General features: G+C 31.8%; 5 protein-coding genes across 5 annotated transcripts; 2 read left to right on the top strand and 3 right to left on the bottom strand.

The window, feature by feature from the left end:
* Positions 1-346: 346 nt before the first annotated feature.
* Positions 347-1,321, bottom strand: LOC128873069 (protein lethal(2)essential for life-like). Its single transcript, XM_054116328.1, has one exon. It carries the CDS (start codon positions 1,179-1,181, stop codon positions 525-527), a length of 657 nt encoding a protein of 218 aa, XP_053972303.1. The 5' UTR covers positions 1,182-1,321; the 3' UTR covers positions 347-524.
* A 7,328-nt stretch (positions 1,322-8,649) lies between these two features.
* LOC128873412 (protein lethal(2)essential for life-like) lies at positions 8,650-9,871 on the top strand. Its single transcript, XM_054116984.1, has 2 exons — positions 8,650-9,098; positions 9,427-9,871. The coding sequence occupies exons 1-2, from the start codon at positions 8,771-8,773 to the stop codon at positions 9,687-9,689; spliced, it is 591 nt and encodes a 196-aa protein (XP_053972959.1). The 5' UTR covers positions 8,650-8,770; the 3' UTR covers positions 9,690-9,871.
* A 1,631-nt stretch (positions 9,872-11,502) lies between these two features.
* Positions 11,503-12,517, bottom strand: LOC128873413 (protein lethal(2)essential for life-like). The gene has a single exon (XM_054116986.1). The coding sequence runs from the start codon at positions 12,380-12,382 to the stop codon at positions 11,798-11,800; it is 585 nt and encodes a 194-aa protein (XP_053972961.1). The 5' UTR covers positions 12,383-12,517; the 3' UTR covers positions 11,503-11,797.
* A 1,823-nt stretch (positions 12,518-14,340) lies between these two features.
* Positions 14,341-15,527, top strand: LOC128873411 (protein lethal(2)essential for life-like). The gene has a single exon (XM_054116983.1). It carries the CDS (start codon positions 14,571-14,573, stop codon positions 15,219-15,221), a length of 651 nt encoding a protein of 216 aa, XP_053972958.1. The 5' UTR covers positions 14,341-14,570; the 3' UTR covers positions 15,222-15,527.
* Positions 15,528-15,685: 158 nt separating this feature from the next.
* On the bottom strand, positions 15,686-17,413 carry LOC128873414 (uncharacterized). The gene is made up of 3 exons (XM_054116987.1): positions 17,192-17,413; positions 16,962-17,096; positions 15,686-16,881 (listed from the first exon to the last, which is right to left on the bottom strand). Exons 1-3 carry the CDS (start codon positions 17,241-17,243, stop codon positions 16,601-16,603), a joined length of 468 nt encoding a protein of 155 aa, XP_053972962.1. The 5' UTR covers positions 17,244-17,413; the 3' UTR covers positions 15,686-16,600.
* Positions 17,414-19,235: the final 1,822 nt, after the last annotated feature.

Here is a 19,235-nt window from a genome sequence, read left to right as displayed (position 1 = left end):
TTTAGACATCATATACATTAACAATTCGATATCGCCGTCCCCTACACAAATAATATCCCAAACCTTCTCAGACAGTATTTCCATGTAGACAAATATTGTATCAAATATTTTGTTATCGAAAGAAAAAAATTCAAATACAAGGATAATTCTATTTATATACATGTTATTTGATATTCCATATCAACATCTTATAATTACAATTTATTTCTTTTATATTTTCTTTTGCATTTATGCTTAAACGTTTTCTCCTTTCGAAAATAGATATAGAACCAATCGAAATGATTTTTTTAAGAGAGTCGTCTGCTTGTAAGGTCGTGGGACAAAGGAGAATTAAAATTACACTGGATTTAAGTTAACTCGTTATTTTATTAAAAATTATGAAGGAACATAACATGGTAACGCTAATTATCAATATGTAACATACAGGCACGCACGCATTGGAAACCATACATACATATCAAATATCAAAAACGTTAGAATATAAAAGAAATATGAATTTTGTGAAAATACAGAAAATGGAAGTCTTATTTCTCTGGCGTTTCTTTAGTCAAACTCTCCGTTGTTTCTTCAACGCTATTGGATTCCTGAGTGGTTGGATTATCTGTGCTAGTCGTTGTTGATTCTGGAGTTTTTGGCTTAGGTGTGTCGAAGCGAATAGCAGGTTTACCAGTTTGCTCGATCTTGATCGTTCGTTCGTTTGATTTTTCTTCTGTTGGCTTGAATGGTGCCGTGATCGTCAAAACTCCGTCGCTAGAGATTGTCGACGACAGCTGATCCCCATCTGCTTGATAGGGTAGCAAATACCTTCTCGAGAAGTGTCTCGAGATGTACCCGTGTTGGTCTTTCTTCTCTTCGTGTTTTGCTTCCACGACGACAAAGTTGTCGATCAGTTTCACGGAGATCTCTTCTGGTTTGAACTGCTGAACGTCGAGCATCACCTTGAACTCGTCCTTGTTCGTGTTACTCGACGAACCAACGTCACCATACCGCATCCTGTCAGCTAGCTGCCTGTAGTACTCGATGGCTGCTCTTGATGGTATCGGCGTGTAGATATCTGCTAGGTCAGAAAGCAGAATTGGGTTAGGATAGAGACCTGTTCCCAAACTGTGATCCATCAGACGGCTTGGTCGATCCATGTCTGCCCACCAAGCGGAAAGTAGCAACGGAATCATCGGCGACATTGTGGACGTCTTCGAATTTCTTTTTCTTGAAACTTTCTTATACTTGAAACTGTCACTCGTGAGCTCTGTCAAAAAGCTCGTGATTAATATACGCTTCTTCGATAGCTTCGGTGTCTCAAATGCAACTGGAGCTTCTCCCTCCGCGGCCGGTATTTATGCCAGGCGGGTTTGAATGTGTGACGCGTGGCCTACACTCAGACTTTCGAGAAGTTTCCGGGTTACCGGACGAAAATAAAGTCAACGTACACGTTTCGTATTTTTTTTTTTCTAGATGACATTCAATTTAATTTATCGAGTGTCGATGTAGGTACTTGTTTTTATTTTTTCCGTGATTTAACTGCGAATTTCAGATCGATCGCGAAACGACCGGCTTCCTTTCCATGTTCTCCACGCGACACGTCAGCTGTTATACGGCATGACGAAACTTTGGCGAATGTGAATATAATTTTATTTTAACTACAGTTTATTTTAACTATAGTTTATTTTAACTACAGTAATTTTATTTTACTACATAACTACAGTTTAAATAAAAATAATTACACATCATTTTGTTGCTTTAAATGATTAATTATATACACAATCTAAGTCTCAACCTGATGGCCATTACAGTGTATTCTATACACGAAGTTCAGTAGTGAACAAATTTCATTTCTTGTTGTTCTTCTAGTAGATTATAAGTATACTTGCCAATTATTGGGTGTAGAAATGGATTCTCTATCTTCATATTTAATTATTTGTAACTCTAATTTAAACAAGAAATATTTGTCCGTCATTTTGTTACATTAAAGTACCAACTTTCATGAAAAACATAGATTGCTTTGACACTTGTTTCTACAACTACATGTGCTCTCTTGTATGACTGGTGAAAGATCATGAGTGGTACAATTTTCCTTTTTAAGTGAATGGTATGTATGTATATATCATAGAAAGGCGCAGAATTCAATTCTACACCTAATACTTACTATGTAATTTCATCTGCTGCATTCGAAGGAAGGAGAAACTGTTGCTGTCATTGACGATCAGGACTGAATCCACTCAAACTTTTTAATTGTTGATAAATTTGCAAACGTATAGCGTAACAAAATTGTAAATATATACGTAGTTATTCTAAGATATTGATCGATAAAGAGTGGAAGAAAATAATTCGTAAGAATTTCTAGAACATTCACTAACATCAATGGAATTTATTAAGATTTTAATTTCTAATGATATTCTGAACTACACATCGTAACAATTTTTCGAATTTTTAATTTTCATCTTAAACAATATATTAATATCTACACATAGCTTTAAATACAAATATATAGATTTATAATATTAATAATACGATCTTACGATCTTAATAATACGATAGATATATACTTATTGTTCCAGAAATAATATAGTTCGTTTAATCTATAAATTTATTTATCAATTAATGACACAGGCCTTTTGAATTTTGAATTTTGTCTAGAACATTCTGGGCAAAAAAGTAGATAATGGAAATCAGTGTCGTATATTCGTCGTATATATTCATCTTCATCACAACGCATTACATACGATGTCGTTGTTTCATATTTATCATTATTTTACAAATTTAATTTCAATTTACTTTCCTTCTCGAGAAACGTCGATAGTTCTAGACACTCTCGAGGACATACCTCGACCGGATGGATCAATTCGCTATCTTGCATCTGCGCGAGACTGAATCGTTCTTATGTACGTGTACATTACATCATACAAATGCTCACGCATACGTGTCCCTATCAATTTCTCCTTGATTTTTGATAACTGGTACTTACTACAGAAAAAGTAACGTAAATTAAATTGAACACTGATGTCTGATTGTGTAACGTTACTTTAAAGTCAAAAACCTGCTGAAATGACACTGTATCATTTAAATGAATTTCATTTCCGTTCGCAGTACATAGAGATATGAATAAACATAATGTTCTTGGTTTTAATAATATGAGACAAAGTAGGTGAGTTTTTGCAATTTAAATGAAAGTTTGTATTTTAATAATGTAATTAAATTAGAGTAGGTGACTTTTAGCATTTTAAATGAAAGGTTTTGCTATTAGGCGACACATCGGTATATAGTTATTAAGCAGCTAATAATGTTTCAATAGAAAAACGTACTTGCAACGTAATAGTATTATTCAGTACATTTACAGTAAGATTATTCCAGAAGGTCGATTCAGGTATCAAATGTTATAATGCCAGTTAAAAATAAACAAAAGAAATTGCAACAGTGTAGCCTATATCTGGAGGTGAACGATAAATTTATTTTCTTTCCACGCCGTCTGCGAATATTTTTTTAATGATAATCCTGTGGAAAATAAGGAGCTTATCTGTGGGTAATATGTTGTGTCAATTTAAACTGGGTGGTAGATAGCAGCGGTTCATAATGAAAACATTTTATATCGAGTAGTTCAGGTATTCCCTATAAAAAGTTTTTGTAAAGAACGTTGTAAGGTTGTAAGATTTGTTTATTAATAAAACACAAATGGTATCGAATATATGATCGATTTTCGAATGCCGTTTAAGTCTCTATCAGGACCATGTTAATAAATAATAAAATCCTAAAAGCCTTTCTAGAAAATTCTTTATATACATATATTGCCTTTGAAACATTAGAATGTAGGTAAAAATGCATTATATCGAGCAAAATTCCAAAAATGATTGCTTGTATGGTCTTGATCTAATTAAAAACAATAATCTAATCTGGCATAACGTTTCAGTCACGTTTGACGCCTCTTCAACGAAACGTTTCACCAGTAGATACATATTTGAAATTGTTTACTCGTCGCGATCCGTACGTGACATTTGAAACGTTTAATAAAGGTACATAAACACATCCTTGTACGGAACTATACGTATATCCTTTTAAATTACACTTATCAATTTCCTTTTATTATTATATTTTTGTTACAGTACCCAATGCATTGCTAAATTCAGGACTTTGTTTAATAAACATGATACTGTAGCTCTCATGAATCGTATTTAAAAAATGTTTGTGCAGATAAATATGTTTTTCGCCTAAGAAATCTTTCCTTTGCGAGTTGTCTGAGAAACATTCAATTAATAACAGTCTATGCAAGGAATATTCTGTTACTAACTGCGTCGCAAACATCACGTCGCAAGCGTTAATATACCGTGAAAGAAACATCGACATCGCCAAAATGCGTCGTACCCTTGGGTGATTAACTGCTTTCTTCGAAACTAAATACATTCCAACGGCTTTCGCTACGAGATGACATGCGATACATACAATGTTAAACTATACCTCGTAGGCACCATCATTTCTGATTCAATGTCGAGTGATGCTCGACAAAAATGAAATCAGGATTGAAATAAGAATTTTGGCCATAAAGAGCTAAGTCAGGCCATCTGAATAATTATCTTATTTTTAACGTCAAAAATAGCCTCAATCTACTCTTGTTCGGCTTGGAGAGGACCGTAAGTTAACGTCAGTAGATTTTTTATTGGTGGATGTCTCGAGAAAATTTCAAGGCCATCTTCTTTTTTTAAATAATAATTTTTTAGAGCATAATTTAAAGCAGTAATAGACTTCGAGAATTGCAGTATTAGGGTGGATCTATTTTAAGATTAATATAATATAAAAATCAAAATATTGAAATTATAGTCTTTATTTGAAATTTTAATGCAAGTATCGTCACTATAAATGTTAGAAAATAATAAAAAATGTCCTAGCAATGCTATGAAAGTTACATAACTACATACAAGGTTTGCAGCAACATGTGATTCTTCAAGGGCATAAATAATTGTCTATGCAATTAAATAATAATACGTAACTGAATATCTCGGAAACTATCGGTTTTAAGATAGATGGATCTTAATTCTTACATTCTCAGAATTCTACCATGACATAATGATAATTTCACAAAAACAAGAAAGAAGTAGACTTCAACCTTCGTATCTCTTTTATATTTCCAGCTTCAAAAATAGAAACTAGATTTTGTTGAAACCAAGCAAGGTTTGAAGCATTTTTGCTTATCACGAAAGGTAAATGAATTATTATTCATGTAGTCTATCTTAAGTGCTACGTCCTGTGTAGCAACAAATTCCCTTTTTAGGTAATTCTATTTATAAATCATCAGTTCATTAGCTTTTTTCCTGTTGAACTTACTGTTTCGATTATCTTAATTGATTAAATTTATAAGAAAGAATATTTTCGAAAATCATTTAAATTACATACTTTGTGAAAAATGAATAAATTGCAAACCTTTTGTTTACCCCAATCGAGATTTTTCATTTTATCTTATTTAAAAATGAACATATCACACAAATTTGGATTCAGATTTTTGTCTTAAAAATGTCTCGTTACGGCTAAATAAATGTTAACGATCTCGAAATTATAAAAAAGGATAAAAATTGGCAAAAAATATAAGTGACAACATTAAAATTTAGTCGTTTTGATGAAAACGGTTTGTTAAGTATAAGCTTTATCACAGCATGTTTGTGCTGCTTGACTGCAAAGAATATCCTTATTTTTAGCACACTGTGTGGTCTTTATCTTCTTATTGATTTCAGGCCTACGTGACGAGAAACTCGAGACTAATATGCAACTTCGTCTCGTGAAGGCTAAAAGCAAATGGCTTTATGTCTCTACCAGCTGGCACATTGCATCGTTGGAATTTTTAAACAAGAATTATAAACGTTTGAACAGTATATTTTCATTCTTTGCAGCAAACATAACGAAAAACCTAACTAAAATACGTAGAAATATTTTAAAATATTTAAATATATACTAATGGAAATTGTTTTGAAATTCTGGAAGATTAAACAAATATTTCATGATTGAATATTCGAGGTTTGAAAGAATGGGAGAGTTTTATTACTCTGATCTTCTGTGAAAGAATTTCAATTATCGTATAAACCTGTTTCTGTTAGGACAAGCAAATATATAGTTTGATTTTTTTAAAAACGTCTAGAAACCGTATAGAAAATTCTAGCAGTTTCTGGATCTTTTCTTTTCGTTAAACTCTGTCCTTGAAGTTATTCGGAGGTGAAAGATTTGTTGACTTTATTGATAGAGTAGCTGACACCTTAAAGTTAACATAGTTAGTTGTGCAACTAATTTTAGCGTCAGTATGTCTAAAAATCTGTCAATAAAGAGAGCAGAAAAAGGTATTCTCTATCTGATCGAGAGAACGTATATATTTTTATTTTACTAATAATGAATTGAAATTATTATTTAAGAATATGGAATCCAATTCATTTTCATTCAATTCTGGAGCTAAAGGACATTTCTGTTATCCGCCCGAGGACGAACAAATCAATACTCCAACAGGGTTCTGTGAACCCAAGTGTACCTTAACCTTTAAAGGATTGCTATTTTAAGCAAGATTTATCACGCTGGAAGCAAAAAAGTTAAGAAGTGAGCTATTTATTTTTTATAAAAAGATTGTATAAATACTACATTCAAACCTTATTTTATTATTGAAACGTAATAGACGACTATCTTTAAAATAACAAAGTACTCTATCTATTCTAGAGATTTCCGAGAATATGTAGAATGTCATTGTTTATAAAAAATAAGTTAATAAATTACAATTTTACATAGTTCTTTTGGAAATTGATCGGTGTACGAATACTTTCTACACCCACTGTATATTCGTTTGAAATAACATTAAGAATTTTGAAAGTTTATGGCGTGTTATTTTTACAATGGTTGAATGTATAATTTGCAAGTGAAAGCTCTAAATGATGCTTTATCTTGGTACCATGCTGTAATCTATATTTAATTGAGTGTCAATGTTATGCTAAAAAGAGAGAGAATGCTGATAAATGACACTGTATTGTACATTCCAGACGCTTCGAGACCCTTTTACGTAATCGTCACCCGACATTCAGCCAAGTTATTGACACCACTGTAAACGCATGCTATTTACATTAATACACACAAACTTTAGACACCATCAAACGTATCCCCAACGTTTGCAAGTACGAAATACATAATCTATTGTTATTAAATGTGTTATGACGGATGCGTCAATAATCTCTTACCCAAAACAACATTATGATATATTATATTTCATATGAATAAAATGTTATATCAGTGATTTGAAAGATTTACAGTAGATATATTGTAAACAAATTTCTATTGCTCATAGGCTGATGCAATCTTATGAATATTATTACTACGAAACTTATGAATATTACTTGATGCACGTGACACGTGAATCGTTTTTCTAATCTTTAAAATGATAACGAAAATATAACGTTTCTCAACGTTTTAACTTTGGTCGGTTTTACGTTAAATTGTTTTAATTTTTATAACAATATCTGTATAACCTGTGTGTAGGTAACGTAAACAGGTACCTTATAAATTTATAAACAGCAAAAAATTCAATAAAAGTCAAAACGTCGCGAAACGTTATCCTTTTGTTATGGTTCCGAAAATTCTAAACTCATCGTCGCAACACGTAATATACGTAACATGGATGTGATAAAAATAGACTATATTGTTATTTAGATAGCAATAAAACCAAAGTGAAAAATAGTATTATACGGCTGATGCAATATCGTTGGATCTTAATGAATGACTTGTATGTTAATGCAATGTAATTCTATTTTGTTCTCATATACGAAAATTTTGATATATTAATCTCTAAAGAGGATTATATTACGCAATATACACCTTGATTTGTGTTGGGCCCAGTGAATTTAACTATGAAACCGTAGAATTTTTTTTAATTGAAAACCTGTAACACTTGAAATCGATTATTTAAGGAAATACTAATATTGAATGAATGAATTAATTGTCAATGTTAATCTAATTCTAGGTTTTATATCACTGAAATGTTTAAAAATCTATAGGAAATCATAACAAATGTTTGTTTCAAAAAGTCCATATAACTCAAGTTACCAATTTTGTGAACGTACCAATCTTTTTTTAATTGTTGAGGTCTGTGTTATGTTTATGTATTATTGTTTAATAATTAAAATGTATTATGCAACAATTCCTATTCTTTATCCAAATAATTCACCAAACAGCATAATAGACTATTTATTTTAATATTCGCTTCATTATTATCTTTTACCTGAGAACAAAATTGACTTACGTTGGATTCACATAGCCACTAATCAAGATTCAACGATATGCATCAGCAATTTGGTACTATTTTTCTCTTTGGTTTTATTGTTACCTAAATAACAAGTCAGGTTTGTTTTTTTAAACCATAATACATAATATTTATGTGAAATTTAAATTCTCTTATAAATATCTATAAATTCAGAATTGAAAAGCCACGAGTGAAAAGAAATTACATTTTTGAAAAGCTAGCTGTCTATATGAACTTCTGACATAGATGACGAATTTTGTACGATGATTACGTTTGAAACTTCTAGAAAGAAATCGAAGGTAGTTCGAGAATTTTCGAGAAAGCATTCGACTGTTACTCGAACCTTCCGCGCATCTATGTAGGAACCTACGTGCCATGGGTATATATAAATCTGCGTTGCAGCTTGACTCACCAGTACCGAAAGGACAAGCAAGCGATCAACATCGTGCACGTTCTATTAACAAAGATTGTTATTAAAAGTTTTTTCTTAAACTTGCATTTGCATACAAAAACACTAAAAAAATGAGGTCGAGAATGACAATAATTCCAAAACTATTCTCTCATTGGTGGGAAGCGTTAGATCATCCTCACCGGTTAATTGACCAGCATTTTGCGAGATCACTGCGACCGGATCAATTTTTTTCATCAGTATTTGACAGACCACCGTTCAGAGGATCGCCGTACAATTATTATCAACCATGGATAGACTGGATGAAGGATGAAGATGAAGAAAGGGGATCGTCTATAGTGAAGAGTGACAAAGACAAGTTCCGTGTTGCACTTGATGTTCAACAGTTCAAACCTGAAGAAGTAAATGTAAAAGTCGTCGACAATTACATCGTCGTGGAGGGTGAGTGACATGTTTTCTACAATAGTATGAAAAATTTTGTGAATACGACCGGCATTCCAAATATTTCTTTTTCAACGCATTCTTATGTAATTATATTATTAAAATTCAGTATTAAAACATCATTTTTCAATGCTTGTTGCATTCTATAAATTTTCCAAAAATATACGTAATGTCGATCGAAAGAATTCAAGGTTAAAATGTAATCGTACTCGTATGGCGTGGTATTATGATTGGAAAGAACTTTTGTAATAACGAAAATTACTGTTGTCAAACGTTGTCAACGTTGCATTATAATTGTTTACTGACAAACTGTAATTTTCTTTTGCAGGAAAACACGAAGACAAAGTAGACGATCACGGAATCATCTCGAGACATTTCGTTAGAAAATATTTAATACCAGATCAATGTGATCCTGAACGAGCGACGAGTACCTTGTCTCCAGAGGGTATTCTAACAGTAACAGCACCAAGGAAACCAGAAGCCATCGAAAATAAGCGAGAAAAAGTCCTTAAAATTGAACGTGTGGAAAAGAAGCCGGTAGAAGAGAATCGTGAAGAACCTGAGAAACTGAGAGCTAGTCAATCGAATTAAGAGAGATAAACCGACTGCATTTTGTATTGTTTAATGTGTTTAGTATTTTCATGTTCCTCATATCGTTCATCCTATTCCTTAGAACATTGTAGATATCAAGCATCGTTTTTATATAGTACAAGCATCTGTATTAAACAATTCATTTGCGTAAACTAAATAAATATACTGTTAAAATTAATAAACGTTTAATCTTTATTATGTTACCTTTACAATTATCCCTTATTGTTTCGTATTTGATTTACTTTGTCTCTACAACGTTTATAAAGAGGAAAACTGTCATTAGAGGTTATTTAGAGGTTAGTTAGGTTACTAGAGGTTCTTTTTAAAACAACATTAAAGTGATCGTTGGAAACTACAAATTAGTGCGAAATTGTTATAATATCTTTTGTAAAAATTCTTCTTTGGCAATAGCAAGTATTTTCAGTCTCAATTTGATCATGTCTAAGATGTTTTAGTATATTGTTCTTTTTCATTTCAAGTCTTTATTAAGGAAGAGTTAACAAAGTAATTAATTAATTAAAAGTAATTAACAAAGTAAGTTACATTAACATTTACCATGATTAATTCTTTTTAAAACAACATTAAAGTGATCATTGAAAACTACAAATTAGTGCGAAATTGTTATAATATCTTTTGTAAAAATTCTTCTTTAGCAATAGCAAGTATTTTGAGTCTCAATTTGACAATGTCTAAGATGTTTTAGTATATTGTTCTTTTTCATTTCAAGTCTTTATTAAGGAAGAGTTAACAAAATAAGTAGTTTCATTGTTGAAAACAATGTTATGTTCTTATCGGACTAATGATTATTATAACGTAAAATGTTGTGTCATGTAGTGTTTACTAAACAAATTAAGCATTTCAGGTAAACCCTTATAAAAACATGATCAAGTTGCCCTTTCTCACTGATGAAGATAACTGAGAATTCGAAAAATCGAAATATCGTTGCTAGCTGATAAGAATGATAAGGCACATGGACAACTTTAGATTAAAAAATATTTTGATCGAAATGTTGGTATAAATAAGCTTCTTGACTGAATTTCCATTGTATTGCACTTCTTCTCCCAGTTTCAAATTAAATGTTTTGAATCAATAACGAAGTGAAAATATGTTTTAGAAAAGTCTCGAAATTCTGAAATGTCAAACCAGTCTGGAAATTTCGCGAAGTTTGCAACATAACCTTCCTGAAGAACGCCTAGAACATTCCAGAAAGAGAGTTTGGTATTATAACCTCATTTATAGGATTCTTACGGTATAGTCACAGATACAACATTACGAAGAAGAAACGAATTTTATGATTTTGTACTTTAAAGAATAATTATCATATAAACTTCTAGTATGTGGATAAATTGAGAATTTGCAATGGTTAGCGCAACTTACCTTTTTAGAAGTCTCAGCATATATGAAAAAAAGCTCTTGTGAATTTGAAGTCCTGATTGTTCTCGTTATATTAAGTAATTATTGCTATATGTATCGTATCATTCTATGAATATATTTTTAAACATGATTGGAAGTAAGAAAGTTAAAACAGAAACCAAAAGCAGAAATATTTCTAAACTAGTCGAAGTAAATTTCATAAATTCTGTAAATATTATATTTACCTAAGTATTTTTCTATTCTTTTTTTAATAGAATCATTTACAGCAACAATCGTTTATTTACGAACAAAATTCTCGAAATATCGCAAGAAAAATAGTTTTAAAATTCAAATAAAAATGTATACAAATCTATAGCATGAAAAACTTAACTTTGTATCTTATCGCTACGGGAAGTATTTTAGGTTGGAATATATGAGAGGTAAAATCGACAGGGCAAAATTTAATTACTTAGAAATTTATTACTAAAATAAAAAAAAAATCACATACATAAGTCTTAAATATCGGCAGTAGTGAGTATACGTATATACATACCATCACATTTTATTGAATCGAATAATGTATGGAACAAAGAACGAACATGTAGGAGCTACACTATACAATGTACTTTTTAATCCTAACACTGATATCTTGATAACGAGAAATGCTAATAGGAAATTTAACCGTAATTAACGATGAACAGTGGAATATGATAAGTAGGAATATAATGAATGGTAGAATTATTCGTGGAACCTCTTCACTTTTCTGCCTTCTCCTCGCTCTGCTTTGGCTGCTGTTGCTTCGACGGCTTGGCTTGGACCGCTGGTTTGCCGGTATGCTCGATTTTGATTACCCTTTCGTTTTCCAATTTCGGTTGATCCTTCCTCGGCGCGGTGATGGTAAGGACGCCATCGGAAGACAGCTTCGACGCCACCTGGGCGATGTCGCATTGTTCGGGTATCAGGTACTTCCTGACAAACTGACGCGAGATCCAGCCATGTTCGTCGCGTTTCTCTTCATGATTTGCAGTAACGACGACGAAGTTGTCAACAACTTTAACGTCGATCTCGTTTGGCTCGAATTGCTGGACATCGAGCACAACTTGGAACTTGTCCTTGTCAGCCTGGACGGTTGAAGATCCTGTGTCGGTGGAACGAAGCCAGTCAGCCCACGGTCTGTAGTACGCAGGAGACTTTCTTCGTGGATTCACGTACAATTCCAATCGGCTTGGCGTCAGCAGTTGTTCAGGATGAAGGCCCAAACCGAAGTTCTGGTCCAGGAGACGATGCGGACGCTCCAAATCTTCCCACCAGTCGGAGAACAGCAATGGTACAAGAGACATTTTCTTGTTTATTTAACTTGGTAACGATATTCAGAAAGAATCTCACTTGAGAATTGCTTTATCAAGCACTGAAACTTCGCTCGAATTTGCGATGCTCACTTCTCTGTTGCTTTTGCAGAACTGCCGGTGCCGGCGACGCCGGCTGCTTATATACAGTTCGCGCATGTCACGACGTTTCTAGAGGGTTCCAGAAACGAGCCGAGCGACTATTGAGTGAGCGTTGTATAGCTCACACACGTATCAATTGAAGCTCCTTTTAAATAAATAACGAACGTTATTGAATTCAGTCTAATTTTTAAAAATACAAACTAAAGTATTTTATTTAAAATATGTATAAATCTCTAATATTATGCACGATAATTGTGTAAAAAATTTAATTTCGTTAATTTCATATGTCATTTATTATGCAGTCATTTATTTCTACATTGTAACATCGATTCGTTTTTGCGTTGAATATCCTCTTTTCGAGGAATAATTGTTTTTGTTTGTCTCGCTTCTAATTTCAAGGCTTTTTCAAATTTTTATTTATCATACCTAGAAAATCTCGTTTTATTGAAATAATAAAATAACCAAATTAAATGATATACAAAAAATACTTCCACCTAATCTAATAAGTATTTTTATTATATTATTTATCCTTTGAGTGATTTTTTGTCTGAGAAATTGTATATTATTTAATTCTTGTAGAAGTAATTTATATATTAATATTTTAATGTAGCAAAATGTTATTTTATTTTGTTGACTACGTATTATTTTAAATGATATACGATTTTATTTATTACTACATTATTTTTATTTTATACTTTGATTTAGAATAAAACATCAAATTCGAAGATGGGCAAAATTTTATTCAAATAATAAATACGAATAACATCAACGTATAACGATTTATTTACGATGTTTATTCGATTGAATAGTTCAACTTTTATTTGTTACTAATAAACAATATTTTATTTGATATTCAAAACTTCTATCTAGATAAAGATTTTATCTATCTCTGACTCAAATTGAAAGTTATGTACATACATATGTATATCGAGGTGTTTGGTAGGTCTAAATACCGGTTTTAATGGCATTATAAAATATAAAAAGAGGGTCGTACATTTTGAAGCAAAATATATACAGAAATGGGTCCTGCCAAAGGGCATGTATGTTGTCATAAGCAACGTAACGGATTCATTGTAATTTATTTTATAAAACTGATTTCACTTAATAACATTCTTTGATAATCTTATTGCGTTACATATAAAATCATTATATTGCTATATTATAATACTTAAAACTCTGAATACAATATTTATTATGTGATATAACCTTTTAGTTAAGTGAAAATTATGGTATTCATCTGAAGAAAAAGATAGAAAAAAAAACTGACTCAGCGCTATGTAAACATGTAATTTGAAAATATTAACAATATACATCTCCTTGTCGGTTAAAAATTAGAATTGTGTTACATATATCTTGTATCCTTATTTGTAATTGTATATTCGCGCGTTTTCAGACATCGACAGGACAACCTTTCAAAGTATTTCTGTAAAGGCGAATTCATTGTAGTCGGAAATAGCGTATTCTGAATCAGCATGTTTGCTCGTAAATTAATTTTAGTATTTAAAGTTTCTAGAAGGCTCGACTTCCCGATAATTCTGAACGCATGTTTCATCACTGCAAAGTGCGCGAAAATTCAAATCGTTTTACATCTCGTGTTTAATCACAATCTCTTAAAATATATTCTACAATTTTTTACATGAAATCTATGGTGTAGACCGACATCATGTATTCTGAAATATACATTGTATATACACAGGTATGTTACTCGATGGGATTTATTTGAGAATTTAATGTTTCTCGGAGGTTCGATTTCCAGATGATTCTAGAGTTTCTAGACGCATGTTCCATCACTGGTTCCCCCACTACGTCCTCTGGGCGTTATGAATATATATATATATATGTGCATAGCGGCCATTTCGAAGAAATTCTAAAGAAGCTGTGCACGTAGCGTCCGTTAACGTAAAACGTATACCGTGTTTGAAGTACAAAACTGTGACTGTGATTGTTTGAGACTTAAAACGCTAAGAAGAAAGCAAAATAGTAAACAATAAAAGAAAGAAAACAGCAAGTTAATAACATCTAGTTTAATAGAAGCTTCATATATCGTGACGCCGGTACACAAAGGAGTAAGAGAAGAATCATGTCTCTGCTACCTATGTTATTCTCCAGTTGGTGGGAGAATTTGGAGAGGCCCCATCGTCTCTTCGATCAGCATTTTGGATTGCCATTGACTGCTGATGATTTGCTGCCATCTTCTGCATTGGCACCTTACGATGCCAACATTATGGTACTTAGACCTCGTCGTCGTAGTCTTCAAAGATACCATCCCTACGAGAGAAGCCTAGATCGAAGATCTAGTGGATTGTCTACACTACAAGCGGATAAGGACAAGTTCCAAGTGACTTTGGATGTACAACAATTTGATCCGGAAGAAGTAACTGTAAAAGTTTCTGGGAAAAATGTAATTGTCGAAGGCAAGCATGAAGAGAAACAGGACGAGCATGGTTGGATCTCCAGACAATTTGTACGAAAGTACCTGGTACCGGAGCAGTGTAACATCGACCAGTTGGAATCAAAACTGTCCTCCGATGGAGTCTTGACTATCACGTGTCCAAGGAAGGAACTTGAATCAGGGGCAAAGAATGAACGAATCATTCAGATTCAGCCTACAGGACAGCCAGCTTTAAGGGATGATTTAAAGTCAGTAGAAAAACAGAAGGAAGCAAATCAAACACCACAGAAGTCTTCCATGCAGCAGAGAGGACAAGAGCAGACCGTTAAAGCTGCTTAAGAAGAGAAATATATTTCAATTACATTGCAGCAGCAAGCATCTCTTCTGTTTTACAGTATTCTTTCAGTTCATTTTTCATTTTGATATTATTACCATAAAGCATTTGTATTAATTTTATAATTGTACGAAGAATAAGCATTACTACTTGTCGTTCTCTATGTTCCTTTATAGTTATAAACCTAAAAGAATTTTAAGGACTTTCAAAACATTTGTAACAATGTGAATTATTTTTTATCATTTGATTATAATATTTAAGATTAGTATGTTCTAAGATGTTTTGTAATAAAAGATAATTTTTTTGTATAATTATTTATTTCTCATTCATTTCCCTCAAATATTTCCATTTCATAAAATGTTACAATAGGAATGTAATAAAATTTAGGTTAAAATAAGTTTTGATTTGTTTGTGACAAATTCCATAAAGCACAGAATTAGACAGACTTAGGTCTAAATAAACGAACAAATTGCAAGAGACAATTGTTTATTAAAGTTTTAACACAACAAATTGCAATTACAAATTCTGAATAGAAAATATTATAAAAGTTAACATTTAGTATTTTATATAAATTTGAAAAATACTTGTTTGTGCAACAATGGACGGCAGATCAATATGTTCCATTATTTGCTAATTACTTAAGCAAAATAATGCAGAGTGTGCAAAAATGATCGTTAAAGGCTTGTATGTAGTCCTTACAGAATCATACAAAAAAGGCTTAATAAACATGACTTTCCAAATAAATTTTTATAATAATTATGATTCTGAAGTATAGTAACAATGTGTTTGCATACCCTGTACATATTTAGTAAATACAAGTATTCTAAGACTGTTTTAACACTATGATTTAGTATAAAAATAGTAATACTTAAAAATGTATAATCAGATCTTTTGGATGGAATAAATGTTATAAGCAATATATTTCTAAGAATAGATTTTGATGTTGACTTATTTTCACTTTACTATCTAAGCATACGAAATTAGTGTTGTTAATTAAACATTTGTTTAAATATTCTTTCTTAGTATGTAAATACTGTTTCCATGAAATGATTATATTACACTTAGGCTATGAATCATGAACAAATTTGTTAATAACTATTAGTTCCGCTAGACTTTTCATTAAACTGTTATTAGTATTTTGTTTTGTATAATAACATTTTTCATTTGAAATCCTTATTTACACTATATACAAGTGTAACAAATTTTAAGAGAAATAGTAGAATTGCAATTATTTTTCAATATTGTACAAGGGTCACCTGAAGTAGCTAAATAAACGAATTTTATTTAATTTAATGATTTGAAAGTAAGCCAATTAGAAACTAAACCTGAGTAAGCTGAGAATATAAATATTTCAAAGATGATGTTATGATGTTTAGTGACTATTTCAAATAAAAATTTTTTGTACTGCAATACCTATAAACAATAATAATGTCGAAACAGTAATAGTAGTAGAATTATTACATCTGTGATCGAAGTAACAGAAACACCATGTTACTTCGTCATAATAATCTCTATGAATATCTAATTGAGAGATGCTATTATTTACGTAATGTCCTAATCGAACATCCTTAGCAGCAGGTCGACAGCCTTCATACCTATCGGCAGGAATGTCTGTTCTAAAGCTACGAACAGAGCTCAGACACTCTCGTGTTATAATAGTTTCAGCTGAAACACATATAGTGATGTAGTTGTACAAACTAACAAAAAGTGTTTAATGTCTGATGTTAAAAGATGTTTCCACATACCTCCTTTTCTTTCAATAATTTTCACACATTTATCATCGTATTCTGGACAGGTTTCTCCCCAATACCATAACCAATTTAAGGGTGTGCCACACCCAGGATGATTACTGTTACATCTGTAGCAGTATAAACTGTTTCCTGCAAATACAATACATGATATGATGTAAATACATGAACTCATGTTAATATTAACCACACCCTTTTAAATGATGTTAACCGAATTGTTGTTGTACCTTTGGTAATAAGTAAACTTAACAAGAAGACAGCAAAAATTGATTTATTCATGGTATTAGATTTATATGTATATCACTGTAAGAGCAATTCGAACATCTAACAAAACAATTTCAAATACTCCTCGTGTTACATGAATGACGCGAATCAGTTATTTGTCAGTTTGTCACAGTTCACGGTGTCGTAGATTGTCTCAATGTTGTTAGATTTGGTTAGATTGTCCGGAATCTTTTGCGCATGCGTCATCCGTTGATGGTAAAAACAAGATTTTATGGAATTACATAAAATTGACATCCTGTTTATATTGTTATCTTAATATCCTTGCCTTCTTTGGCTTACTCTTTATATTAATATATCATATAAATTATGTAACATTTCATAATCGTTTTACTTAATTTGTTACATTTTTAATTTTTCAAAATGATTTCAAACGGGACAATCGTTGTAGTCAATTCAAAGAATTGCACGATTTTTATTTTGTGATATTTTCATTTGGTTTGATTGTTATAGATAATGTGTACTCATTATCGATAAGACTAATAGTGCAGGTATGCGAACTAAATTACCGACCATGTGAGGAATAGTACTTTCTCTACACACTCTCTGCACGTTGGCTCTGTAAACCGATTTCAATTGAATCCTTGAAGTATGAAACGATAGCAAATGAGAAATTTCCGTGTTCTGTTTTTGTATAATTAAGTTAATGTATTTACATATTAAATGACGTTATAATTCTAAAATTAAGGTATTGCATTGAACAAGGTACTCATGAATTCAATGACACATTTAGTTTATCTTAAGATCCAGTGAATAACTTTACTATTCAGGCATTTTCCAATGTCTGCTTCGTCCCATTATAACGTTGCCTAAGATGAAAGATAAAGTAATGAATAAATATTGAGTTAAAACATTAAATCAAGCAAAAATTGCGAAGTGTCCAGATATTAAAGTTACTGTATATGGAAAGACAAAAGCATAGAATTTGTGACCGTAGGATGATCCTATATCAATAAGGTTATTCGTGACTCGGGGATCAACAACATTCAACGTTTCTTATACAAATATAAATTCCAATGAGAGTTTGGAGTTTCACTCATCCACCGCTTGGTGGCGCAAGTCGAGAGGGCGACTCATTCGTTCTGTGGAAATTGGCGCGAGAAGACCTGTTGCAACTATTGGGACTAATTAACAATAAGTGTGTAAGTATTCTTTACAAGTTTATCTACTGCCATCTAATCGTTATTACTACTTTCATTAACTCTCTATCAACACTTTCATTTAATATGGATATATTTTTATTTAAAAATTCCATTGGAATCATAAGAAAAGTTTGATCGGTTTCACGCTTTTTTCTCTCTCTTTATTGATACTATGCTTCTTTGAAGAAGCTTCGCGAATTATTTGGAGTTCGATTGTGTTTAGTTTCTTTATAGCTGTGTTTGTTTCAATAAATTTGATTTCAACTTTCATTGATTTGTTTACAGGTCACCGATTGAAATTCGAGGGGGTGTATTGTGCCAACTGGTATCAACGCCGCCATGATGGTTGCCGTTTGTAAAATACATCGTACGTGTAGCTTGATTGCAGGGTAAGTGGAATAGTTTATATATTATTAGCTTTCGAAACTATTCTTCACTGTCTAATTTGTTCTCGTGAAAAAGTCAGATACAAAGACGATACAAGTCTTGATCGTTTTCAAATACTCAATGAGATTACAGTTGTTATATGTAAAAGCATATTTAAAAATCTTCCTTTGCCCTATTGAAAATTTATTTTTAGTCTATTTAGTCATACTTTTATTGAATACAAGTTTTCATAATTCAGTGGACAATAATCATTTGCGTGTGTAAACTACTTAAATACATAAAGTAACAAATATAGTATTATGAGATTTCAAACATCTTGGGGTCGTTTTTAGGCGCATTCTGTCGGGTTTAGGTGAATTGCACGCCGCGATTGGTCGTATCCGTAACCAATAGCGTCTCCATCTTTGTTGTGCTGTTTTCATTTGTCGATATTGTCATTTTCAACGTTATCAATAATACG

This window comes from Hylaeus volcanicus, chromosome 3 (genome assembly GCF_026283585.1).
Source record: "Hylaeus volcanicus isolate JK05 chromosome 3, UHH_iyHylVolc1.0_haploid, whole genome shotgun sequence".
Classification (NCBI taxonomy): domain Eukaryota; kingdom Metazoa; phylum Arthropoda; class Insecta; order Hymenoptera; family Colletidae; genus Hylaeus; species Hylaeus volcanicus.
The sequence above is the reverse complement of the archived record's forward strand: the minus strand, read 5'-3'. Positions and strand labels throughout refer to the sequence as shown.